The sequence below is a fragment of the Manis pentadactyla genome, chromosome 15, assembly GCF_030020395.1.
Source record: "Manis pentadactyla isolate mManPen7 chromosome 15, mManPen7.hap1, whole genome shotgun sequence".
Lineage (NCBI taxonomy): Eukaryota > Metazoa > Chordata > Mammalia > Pholidota > Manidae > Manis > Manis pentadactyla.
Genome location: NC_080033.1, coordinates 15,873,503 through 15,886,566, shown reverse-complemented (window position 1 = coordinate 15,886,566; position 13,064 = coordinate 15,873,503). Strand labels below are relative to the sequence as shown.

Here is a 13,064-nt window from a genome sequence, read left to right as displayed (position 1 = left end):
GAAATGTGTGGAGCATTTAAATGGCATAATGGATTTGGCCTGAGATGCAAAGTACAAATACTCTTTTGCCCATGTGCAGATAAGTATTGTGTACTTGAGCTTCCAAGCCTAAGGGTGATCATTACTTTGTTCTTTTTCACAGGTAGCTTCCTTGTGCATTCCTAGGAGCTGCCCTTTCCTATTCTTCAAAATCTCTGAGGGCCCTAAGGGCTCAGCCTGAATACCAGGATGCTGCTCTGACCCTCAACAGTATTGTACAAGTCCTGTGTCAGTATTTAGAAGTTTAAAGTCACCGATTTAAATCAGAAGAGCAATGGATGATTAAGGAAGAAATGTAAAGGAGGTGCTCTCCAGCTGAGTAAGAAAGAACCTAGCAGGTATGAATGGGATAAAGGCTCATTACAGTTATACATTGAATTTGCAATCTCTGAAATTTTTTTTGAAATTTTATCAGCCCTTGGCTTTTGGAGTGATAGTCTTTAGGTGCCTGCATAACATTTCCAGATACTCTTCCTCGATTAGCGCTCTTCTTTTCTCTAAACCTGAAGACTTGTTGCCATCTAACCTCTATTCTGGATGCCAGCTTCATCTGCAGTCCCAATTGTATTGTTTTTACAGCTTAGATTTGGTGTTGCATGGTGAGTATCAATATTTGCATGGTAGCTTTAGTCTTTTTGGCTCTTTAAAGACCCAGATTTCTTCCAGATTGAAGCTGGTTTAACATTGTATCCTGGTTCCATCCATGTGGAAGAGGAAGGAGTCACCTCTCTAGGGCAGGGGCTTCAGTAAGCTTTTTCTGTAAAGGTCCAGATAGTGAATATTTTAGGCTTTGTAGGCCATAGAATCTCGCTTGCAACTCAAGACATTCTAACACAAAGGACTGCTTAGCATTAGAGCATTTTGATTTATAATTTGAAAATGTTTTTTAAATGACAAAACAAATGGCTGTTAAAAGGATCATTTTGCACGGTATTCAGATGATGTTCAGTTCAGAACTGTCATTTTACAGTATAAAAAATTCAGTTTTGATAAGTATGTGTATGTTGTGGTAAGCTATAAAACTACAGGGGCTTTAATTAACAAGGAGATGTAATTTTTGCATTTTCTTTTGGTATATTATAGTACCTTTAGTACTGATCATCATAATCTTGCAAATTTAATGAATTTAAGAATTAATTGGAAGTTTTTAAATTTATAGTATTACTGTAATTTAAAAGTTTACTAAAATACATGTTAAGCCATCTATGCCTTGGGCTTTAGGGTGATCTTAAGAATTGTCTCTATTTTTTTTCTATATTTATTTCTCTGTTTAAGTTTTCTGTCTTTTCTAGTCTCCATTTTCCAGGTATATTTGATAGATATTTACAAACTTACTTGCTGTTTTTACAAATTTATTTGAATCGGGTTGAGCAAAATGGTCTCTACAGTCTTTATTTGCCTGTGGTTATTTCCAAATGGTCATTTTTTATTTTTGTAATTTTGCTTTTATTCCATTTAGCTTTTCCCTAAGTGGCAACTCATGAATTTATTATTTGTTTTTCTATTTGTAATAATTTCTTTTATCTTTACTAATTTTTGTTTTTCTTATGTTTACTTATTTATAAATCATTAGTTTGAATGCTTACTTTATTATTATTTCTTGTCAAAATAATGTAAACATTTACGCTAAAACTTCTCCAAGCATTTACTTTTTCAATTTTATTGAGATACAATTTACTTTATATAATTTATTTTACAAAATATAAGTCACCCATTTAAGTATATGTTACTTAATAAATTTGGTAACTTGTGTGTAGTCATACACCACCACCACAAATCAACATACAGAACAATTCCATCAGCAGTTCCTTGTGCTTTTTTGCAGTTGAACCACACACCTTCCCCATTCCTTGTGACCACTCATCTGCTCTGTGTCATAATAGCTTTCCCCTTTCTGGAATCTCATATGAATGTAGTTACACAGGGCGTAATCTTTTGCATTGAATTTCTTTGACTTAATTTTATGTTTTTGAGATTAATTCATGTTGCTGTTATATTTCACTCCTTTTTATTGCTGATTATTGCTGATTAATTTTACATAGTATGGACATAATTTGTCTTTTCAACAGTTGATGGCCATTTGGATTATTTCCGTTTTGGGGCTGATATTAATAATGCTATTATGAATACTCACATGCTAGTCTTTGTGTGAACATACATACTCATTTTTCTTGAGTAAATGTCTAAGTAGGATGGTTGGGAAGAATAGTAAGTGTATATTTAACTTTATATAATACTCTCAAATTTCCAAAGTACATGTATTATTTATTCCAACTGAAAATGTATGTTCAAATTGCTTCACACTCTCACACTTGGATTGACAGTCCTTTAATTTCCTTCCATGTAGAATTTATTTTTACTTATTTTTTATTGAAATATAGTTGATAATATAATATTATATTGGTTTCAGTTATACAACATAGTGATTCAACAGTTATCTGCATTTTTTTTTTTTACGGTATCATTGATACACACTCTTATGAAGGTTTCACATGAAAAACAATGTGGTTACTACATTCACCCAGATTATCGAGTCCCCCCCATACCCCATTGCAGTCACTGTCCGTATTAGCTCCTTATCAGACATATCATTTGCAAATATATTCTCTCATCCGCTAGGTTGCCTTTTCATTTAGTTGTCATTTCCTTTGTTGTACAGAAGCTTAAAAAGCTAAAAGTTTTATGTAGACCTACTTACTTATTTTTGCTTTTGTTTCTCCAGCCCAGGGAGACATATCCAGAAAAAAATTAGTCGTGTTGATGTTCAAGAGATTCCTGCCTGTGTTATTCTAAGAGTTTTATGATTTCATGTCTTATATTTAGCTCTTTAATCCATTTTGAGTTTACTTTTTTTAAGGTGTTAGGCAGTGATTCAGTTTTGTTCTTTTGCCTGTAGCTGTGCAGTTTTCCTAACCCCATTTATTGAAGAGATTATCTTTTCCCTGTTATATATTCTTGTCTCCTTTGTCATATATTAATTGACTACGTGCATGGGTTTATTTCTGGGCTCTCTATTCTTATCCATTGATCTATGGTTCTGTTACTGGCTCAATACCATACTGTTTTAATGACTGTAGCTCTGTAGTATAGCTTGAAGTCAGGGAGCATGATACTCCCACCTTTGTTCTTATTTCTCAAAATTTCTTTGGCTATTCAGGGTCTGTTGTGATTGTATATACATTTTAAGATTATTTGTTCTAGTTCCAAGAAAAATGCCATTGGTATTTTGATGGGAATTGCGATGAATCTGTAAATTGCTTTGGGCAGGGTGGCCATTTTGACAGTATTAGTCCTTCCTGTCCATGAGCATGGGATAGCATTCTATTTATTTGTGTCTTCTTCAGTTTCTTTCATTAGTGCCTTGTACAGAGTACAGGTCTTTCACCTCCTTGGTTAGGTTTATTCCTAGGTTTTTATTCCTTTTGATGCATTTATAAATGGAACTGTTTTCCTCATTTCTCTTAGTTCCTGCTAGTTCATTACTAGTATGTAGAAATGCAACAGATGTCTGTTTATTGATTTTGTATCCTGCAACTTTACCGAATCCATTTATTGCTCTGATAGTTTTTTCATGGAGTCTTTGGGGGTGTCTATCTATATAGTATAATGTCATCTGCAAGTAGTGACATTTTACTTCTTCCTTACCAATTTGGATACCTTTTGTTTTTCTTGTCTGACTGCTGTTGCTAGGACCTCCAGTACTATGTTGAATAAAAGTGGAGAGCATGGGCATCCTTGTCTTGTTCCTAGTCTTAGTGGAAAAGGTTAAAGATTTTCACCATTGAGTATGATGTTGACTGTGGGTTGTCTTTATGGCATTTATGTTGAGATATGTTCCCTCTACATCCATTTTGTTGAGAGTTTTTGTCATGAATGGTGTTGAATTTTGTCAAATGCTTTTTTATCATCTATTGAGGTTCTTATCCTTTTGTTAATGTGGCGTATCACATTGATTAATTTATAAATATTGTACCATCCTTGCATACCTGGAATAAATCCCACTTGGTCATGAGTGATCCTTTTGATGTATTTTTGAGTTAGGTTTGCTAATATTTTATTGAGGATTTTCTCATTGGGGCTTTAATAGGCATTTTTTCTGAATACTAATTAAGAATTTTTTTAATGTACGTATTGGCCGTTCATATATCTTATTTTGTGAAGTGTCTATTCTAGTTCTTTGCCCATTTTAAAATAGATTATTTATCTTTTTATGACTGTGTTTCAGGAGTTCTATATGTTTTGGATACAAGCCCTTTATTAGTTTCTCTCAATCTTTGTCTTTACTGTTTTGTTTTCTTAACTGTATTTTTCAAAGGGCATCAGTGTTTAATTTTGATGAAGCCTACTTTACAATTTTTTCTTTATGTTAATAGTTTTAATGCTTATGTTGAGGTCTATTTATTTTGAGTGAATTTTTGCTTATGACATGCAGTAAGAGTTGAGTTTTTTTTCTAATTATGGAAATCACAGCGTTGATATGAGTGACCGTATATTATTGAGTCAGTTCTTGCAATGATTTATAAGAAAATGAGGATACAATATTTGAGAGGGATAGATCAGGATAATGTTGAAGGATTCCAGCTAGTAGATAGAAAATAATTATAAAAGAAAGTATTTAGAGAGAGGCCAAGAAAAGGACTCTTAACAAGAGAAGAGCTTGGGTGTCAATATATCAGGCATAATGAAAGAAAAAAATAAATGAAAGCTGAAATTGATGTCAATGACAGTTTCTGTATCCAGAAATGACAGTGTCAATAATCAAAACACTGCAGTAAATCAGATTTGGAAGTAAAAATGGCTGCTTTCTATTTCCTTTTTTTTTTTTTATTAAATGTATCTGTACTTTGCTGTTAGCCCATATGAAACTCAATTACAATTAGATAAAAAGAGCACTATCTGTAGTTATATGGTTATAGATTGGTTGAAGTTAAAAGGCCGAGTCTTCAAGGACATCTCTGTAGGTATAAGGAATAGGGGCTTTTAAAAGTCAAACAGGATTACAATGAAGCTGTGCTTTCTCTGTCTTCCTCACTCACAGTTCCTACTCCACATAGGCAGCCATTTCTAACTCACTAAACTGTGTCTATAGGTGTTTATTCCCACATGTTATATAGCTGTTTTGCCTATTTTTGATTTAATTATTTTTAAACATCATGCTAATATGGAAGATAGGGTTCAGATAATTTCCTGTGTTCATTTTTTTCTTCATACTTCCTCTGGAACTCCTTTAGTGTATATATTGAACCTCCTGGGTTCCTCAACTAATCCACTCATTTTCCAATCATTACTCTCTATTCCTTTCTCTCTTCCAGTCTTCCTTTTTTTATTCTAGGAGATTTCCTGGAATTTCCCCCCTTAATCTATTGAATTTTTAAGGTTGCATCATATTATTTCCAAAAGCACTTCTTTATTAGAATCCTGTTAATATGTCATTGCTATATAATTTCTTAGCTTTCTGTGATGCTAGCTTTAGTATTGAATGAGTGTGTTCTGTTTGTTTTTTCCTGTTTTCATTTATTTTTCATGTTAGGGCTTTTCATCAAACCTTTGTGATCTTTAGCTCTTACATTAGTATTTAACATTGTAATATCAGAAAGACTTATAATATCTGTGTGCATGGGTGGGGCTTATAAAACTGGGCTTCACTGTACAACATTCAGTCATATCTACATGTTTCTTTTATATGACTTCAAATGTCAGTATCTGTAGGTATTCCCATGATCTTCAGATTTTTCAGGAAAAAATCCTTCCATTGTTTGACACTGGCAACCACCAGCATTCCTGGAGTCCAGCAGTAAAAATGGGTTGGGATCCTATTCTGCATATACGCTTTTACTCCTCCCCTTCTTTTCAGTATGGTACTCTCATCCACTTTGCCTGTCATCACTAAATTTGGTGGCTTTCAGTTATACTTTGGATAGTAAATTTCTCTTTCCTTCCATTTAGAAGCATTGAGTGCATCATTTGCTCCTTTTGTAATAATTCTATAACCCCCCACCTTCCACTCTCAGGCAATCTCCAATTAGAGAACCTTTCAGTTGACAACTGTGTCATAAATTACTTTGTTTTTCCTGGTGGCATCCTCAGCTTTTTTATTTAAGCCACTTATTTCTACAGCTAATTTACTGTCCTTTATTTGCTTTGAAGATTTCTTAATACTTTTCATCCTTTGGTGTCTCCCCAACCTTTTAGTTTTTATGAGCATATGCTCTTCATCCCCTTACTGTCATTTTGATGGAGTCTCATATGTAAGTATCCTTAATAATCCTTGTATTCATTTTTTATTTTTATTTTTGTCCTTTTATATTGTTTGTTACCTGTTCTTTGTTTTCCCTTGTTTTACTGATTTATGAAGTATACAGGGGTACATTTAAATGCAATTTAAGCTACATGCACCCATGAATGTTATTTGTACTTGAACTTTCTTGATACTGGTAGACTAGGTTTGAAATAGTCTGTTTTACAGTAGCACATTTCTGAACTTTTATTTAAAATAGTGGATAATTTCACAGGTGGTACTGATTGGAATTAATGGTGAAAATAGCTATTTTATTGGACATTCACTACATGTCAGGCACCAGATATTTCACAGTTATTAACTCTTGTCATGATGACTTTTTTTATACTCCCTTTTATAGAAAAGGCCTGGACAAATTCATAAATAGATAAAGATACACCATGAAAGAGTTCTGAATTAAGTGTCATCCTTCTCCATGAAAATACAGCTAAGGAAAACTCAGAAAAGCTGGGCAATGGAAAAGTATTTTCTCTGAGCACAGACATTGATTCTTTAAGACTACACCCCAGTGCATGGAACTCAGTTTAAAAGTTTGGAACATAATTTATACTTAAATATGAGAGAAGCTGTCTAGGAAAGGACCATTGTGAATGCAATGGGAATGCTCTATTTCATCCCAGTTTGTAATCGTCTAATCTCAGGATAACCAGTGTGAAAAATCTTTCACCATAAATTCAACTTCAATAGATAACCTGAGAATTATATTGGAGAGAAACCATATGAATTTAGTGAATGTGGAAAAGCTTTAGTCTGTGTCACATGTCAAGAAATACTAAGGATTTCCTATTAGAGAAAATATCTGTGCATAAGAATGTTGGAAAGCCTTCAGCCTGAAACAGATCTCCTTCAGCATGATCAAATTCTTACTAGAGAGAAACCTTATGAATGTAATGAATGTGGAAAAGCCTTTAGTCTGAAAGAAAACCTCATAGAGCATAAGAAAATGCATACTGGAGAGAAATCACATAAATGTACTGAATGTGGTAAAGTATTCTCTCGAGTCTCATCCCTTACTCTACATTTGAGAAGTCATACAGGAAGGAAACCATATAAATGTAATAAATGTGGAAGAACCTTCAGCCAGAAGGGTAACTTTCTTTCTCATCAGAAACAGCATACTGGAGAGAAACCTTATGAATGTGGAAAAGTTTCTATTCAGATGCCAAGCCTCATTAAACACCAGAGAAACTGTACTGGGAACAAACCCTATGCATGTAAGGAATGTGGGAAAGCCTTCAATGGCAAGTCATATCTCACTGAGCATGAGAAAATTCATACAGGAGAGAAACCATTTGAATGTAATCAATGTGGAAGAGCCTTTAGTCAAAAGCAGTACCTCATTAAACATCAGAATATCCATAGTGGGAAGAAACCCTTTAAATGTAATGAGTGTGGGAAAGCATTTAGCCAGAAGGAAAACCTCATTATCCATCAAAGAATACATACTGGAGAGAAACCTTATGAATGTAAAGGGTGTGGGAAAGCTTTCATTCAGAAGTCAAGCCTCATTAGACACCAGAGAAGTCATACAGGAGAGAAACCCTATATATGTAAGGAGTGTGGAAAAGCCTTTAGTGGAAAATCGAATCTCACTGAGCATGAGAAAATTCATATTGGAGAGAAACCTTATAAATGTAATGAATGTGGAACAATCTTCAGGCAGAAGCAATACCTCATTAAACATCACAATATTCATACAGGGGAGAAGCCCTATGAATGTAATAAATGTGGAAAAGCCTTCTCTAGAATCACGTCACTTATTGTACATGTGAGAATTCATACAGGTGATAAACCTTATGAATGTAAAATATGTGGGAAAGCCTTCTGTCAAAGCTCATCTCTTACTGTTCATATGAGAAGTCATACAGGTGAGAAGCCCTATGGTTGTAATGAATGTGGAAAAGCCTTCTCTCAGTTCTCAACTCTTGCTCTACATATGAGAATCCACACTGGAGAAAAACCTTATCGGTGTAGCGAATGTGGGAAAGCTTTTAGCCAGAAGTCTCATCATATTAGACACCAGAGAATTCATACTCATTAAAGCTCTATGAATGTCTTGGAATCAGAGAAACCTCCAACAGAATTCATAGTTGTTAATATATGAGACAATTCATTTGAAAGTGAAGTGACGTGAATGTGGAAAGTCCTTCAGGGACAACTCAAAACTTAAAATACTGAGAATTTTAATGAGTCATAGTATGAAAACCTGAACCTCCACAACAAACGTTGTTAATGCTGTATTTTGAGGAGTGATATCATTGAAGTGTCCATGAATCCAGTCATGGACACTAATCAATGTGGTTCTGGAAGGCCTACCTGATGCATTAAGACAAAGATATGAGAGGTATAAATATTTGAAATTAAGAGACAAAATTGTCATTTTCTGTTACATGTTTTGCTACATATATTATCGTCAAAATTATTTGCTCTTGATGCAGTCATAGAAAAGAGATTGTGACAAATACTATATCCAGAAATGTGTGCATGTCTTTATGGGGAATTGATAAATTGATAGAGGTGGTATCACAAGTTGGAAGGGAAATCATGAGTGACTGAAAAAATGGTCTTAGGGTAATTGATTCTTCATATGGAAAAATATGAGATCTTTGCTATCATCGTACATTATTATGAAATCCCAAAGTGCTTACTAGAATTTAAAAAGCAAAACTTAGTAATATGAAAATTTTGTAAGAGAATGTTGTTAAAACCTTGGCTAGGAAAGAATATCTAAAATAGATTCCAGAGTACCCACTCCTGAGTATATTTTATACATGTACCCAAGAAACTGATTCATGTACCTTTATTCATTGCAGCAATAATTATGTTAACAAAATTTGGAAATAAATGTTGCTTGTGAAATGGATGAATGAAAGCACATTTTCTAGCAGTTCATATATTTTATCTGTATTAATGGAAAGATCTGAAAAATCATGTAAAAAATGAAGTGATTAATATAATCATACCTGTGTGAGTTGGAATTAATACTAACCAACACTAGTATTAAGCATTTGTATGGGTGAACATTTTTATGTAAAATTCTGAAGAATGAATTGAATACACATTCAGTTCCCGAAAATGATTGCCTCTAGAAAGAAAGGTGATAGAAGGGAAATGGGACCAAGCATGACAGTTAAAGGATACTTCACTTTTATATCTAAATGCTAACTCTTATTAAAAATAAAGATTCCAAGTAAATGTAAGAAAAAATTAGTAAATTCTGGGCTTTGTAATATGTATGTTTATTCTAAGTTTGTTCTTTTTAAACTTCTGGAAATTGTAAAAGAGGAATAGGAAAGCTGTATATGGTGTACATTTTATAATATATTCATTCCCAGTTAGATGCTAATATTTTATAGAAAATACTTCTGAAATAATATCTTTAAAATATGAAATTTTTAATTAGGATGTTAGCTTAAATCAATTATTTAAATTCTGTCATATCACTAATCTGTATAATCAGAAGTTACAGCATGATTTTGCAACAGATGTATTAGATCATGTACATTTAAGGTTCATATCATTTGATAATGCTTGCCAACTTGGTAGGATTGAGTTTCACTTGAAATATTTATCAAAAATTTTAATTGTCCACATAACCAGTGTTGGCATTAGAAATGTGACATTTTTTAAATGAGGAAACCATGTTACTCTTAAATTTTTTTCTCTATTCTGCCAGACACAATCCAGCTAGCCTCCAAGCCCCCTTGTTTGTTTTCTCAGAGAAAATAGTGCTGAGAAGGAAGCTCAGACTAAACAGTATTTTTTTATTTGAAGCAATTTTTTTGAGGATTTTTGTTTACTTGATTCCTTTCCACAACAAATTGACATATAGAAAGTTGTTAGTGCTCTTTTTGAATAGTGATAAAAATGAGTATGCAACATTTAACACCTTAGGCTGATTTCAAATATATCAATTTAAAGCTCACAGTAATGAAATGCTAATATAACTATAGCACTACACTGCTTGTTTGCATTTTTGAAGGTTAGTTTTAGGATTATATATGCCATGGGTTGTTTTCATGGGTATCTGAAGTAATGTATCCAAATAACATGCATATCTTTTTACATGAGTTTAAATTATCCTATGTTTTCTATTATTCCTCATTTAAGCATTCTCTCGTTTTCCTTAAGTGTTCTCTGCTTTTGTGCTTACACAGCTTTAAAGTCACCAGAGCAACTAGGAGCTCTAATTCAGACCAAGCTAGGAGGATTACCTTTTGGTGCCTATAGTTGACCATTGCCAAGGCCCAGGAACAGGAATTATGATTCTCAGATAGACTAGGATGAGCAACTGCTGCATATTATTCTGTGATACTGTGTACTATAAATTTATTTAGCCATCTCTTGATTCATCTTGCCACCAAACAGCACTATAGTTAACACCCTTATAAGTGGCTCTTACATTTGAGGCATTTTTATTTCTGGAGAATAGATTACAGGCAAGAGATTGGCAGATAAAGGGATATATGCTATTTTTAAACTTTAATAGATGCTATTAGTCATTTTGTTAAAAAACACTATTCCTGAAATAGATGGCATTATACTACTTAAATTCATGCGTGTCTGATGACTATAAACCTCATCCATTCCTGGATTTACTTCATTGTAAATTTTCATAATCAGCCCATTTGTCTATAGTATTATTTATCTCTGTCAAGTTTGAAGACCTCTTCATATGTTAGACATTAGGAAATTGTCTATATAATAAATGATTTTTCCATTAAGATTTTTAAAATTTCTATATAATCAAACATTAATTTTTTCAAAGCTTATAAATTGGTTACAGAGATTTTAATCTCTAGATCATATGTTATTTCTTAGGATTTCTTGCAAGTTGTTTTCTTTCAGTATGTAAATATATATACTGAAATTTATATTTCTAAAATTTAATTTTTGTCATGTGAAATGAAAATTCAATGTTTTCTTCCAGATGGGTTTCTGGTTGTACAGCATAATTTGTTTTATCTATCTGTTCAGGAGCAAGTCACACATCTCTGACTCCAGTCTAAATGTCCACGAGCAGAAATCACAGATTTGAACTGGCAGTCAAACAACAGAGTAGGCTTTAACCCAGGATTGGGTTTCTTACTAGCTTTGTCCTGTCAAGAAAGTGTCTTCACAGCATGTTCATCAGTCTTGCTACTCCCCAAGCAAGCACAGCTCCTGGGGTCTAAGCACTACACAGGAGAAAAAGAATGTGTGTGGTTTACCTCAGCACCTAGGAACATCAACATTCTCATCCAGGATATTTCACAGTAATCCACTGCATCTGTATCTGCATGGTGTGCCAACATCACATGGGAGCACACACAGTTGTAAAACTGATAACCACTTCAAAACAGGGAAGCTGCTCAAGGTTTCCCAAGACTTGATGCATGAGTCACATAGGCTGTCAGTGTCTACATGCCAATTTACAGCGCAGGTTCCCATCTAGGTACAGGCTGCAAATGAAGAATTTTCGGTGGTATTCAAGAAAACTTGTAGAAAAGCAAATCGAAAGTCTACAGTCAACTTTGCAGACATGGGTCAGTGAGAATGGCCTGTTCTTAATTCTTTACTGATGCCATCCTTTTCCTATTCAAGTAAAACTTCTGTTGTATAATCCTTTAAGCATATGATCTTTTCTTCACCTGAAACTGCCTTGTATTTTTATTTATACCAAGATCTATTTCTGTATTCTCGCTTCACTAAACTATTTTTCTATTCCTATACTAATAACATTAATTGATAACATTTATTTAACATGAGCCCTCTTGTATTTTGATACTGCATAATAGAGCAAGTTTTCCTTGCTGTTTTTCAATTTTATTGGCTATTCTGCTAACTTTCTTTTTATCAAATGAGGAAAATTTTCTCAATTACAAAAATCCTTTAGTATTCTAATTGGAATTGCATTAAATATATACATTTCTTTTGAGAGTAATAACATTTATATTAGCTCTGCCCCCAGACATAGTATACCTTTGCATTTGTTGAGATTGTGATTCATGTCATTCATCAGGAGCATTCTGAACAAGATATTTGAAACCCATCCCTGCTTTATACTGTTATATTCAAAGAGGGTTTGTTACTTGGGTGAATTAAAAAAATCCCAGTTAAGGACTGAATGTATCCCCTCAAAATGTAGATGTTGAAGTCCTAATCCCCAGTGTGATGGTATTTGGAGGTGGGCCTTAGGGAGGTATTTAGTTTTAGACTGTGTCATGAGGATGGGACACCCATGATAGGAATAGTGCCCTTAGAAGAAGAGAAAGCTGTCTCCAGGTGTATGCACTTAGGAAAGGCCATGTGAGCACACAATGAAGGAAGCTGTCTGCAATGAAGGAATTGGGCCTTCACCAGGAGTTGACAGTGGTCTGATCTTTGATTTCCCAGCTTCTCGAAATTTAAGAAATAAATGCCTATTAAACTACTTGGTCTATGGTATTTTGTTAAAAGCAGCCCAAACTAAAACCCTTTCTTGTTTAATTTAACTCCATTCAATTACATATGGGGTAATGTACTCATACTAATATATAAATAAGACAAGGGCACTTTTCATTAGAGTGTAATTGTCTTGCCAATGGGTTTCAGCCCTGGGCAAGTTCACTGTGGATTCACTGTGACCAAAGAAATTGACAGCAAAATGTTCTTGGGGTGAAAGGGTTATACCCAACTTTATTTCCAGGTGGTAGGTCAGTCACTAAAATCCCATCACTCAGAGCGAGTCTGCATGCAGCAAGCCAGT

The 13,064-nt window shown here is 33.8% G+C and overlaps 1 protein-coding gene across 1 annotated transcript; it reads left to right on the top strand.

Annotated features, from left to right (window-relative positions):
- The first annotated feature begins 241 nt into the window (after window positions 1–241).
- Window positions 242–12,749, top strand: ZNF260 (zinc finger protein 260). The gene is made up of 2 exons (XM_036885808.2): window positions 242–377; window positions 6,678–12,749. Exon 2 carries the CDS (start codon window positions 7,149–7,151, stop codon window positions 8,376–8,378), a length of 1,230 nt encoding a protein of 409 aa, XP_036741703.2. The 5' UTR covers window positions 242–377; window positions 6,678–7,148; the 3' UTR covers window positions 8,379–12,749.
- The last annotated feature ends 315 nt before the right edge of the window (window positions 12,750–13,064 follow it).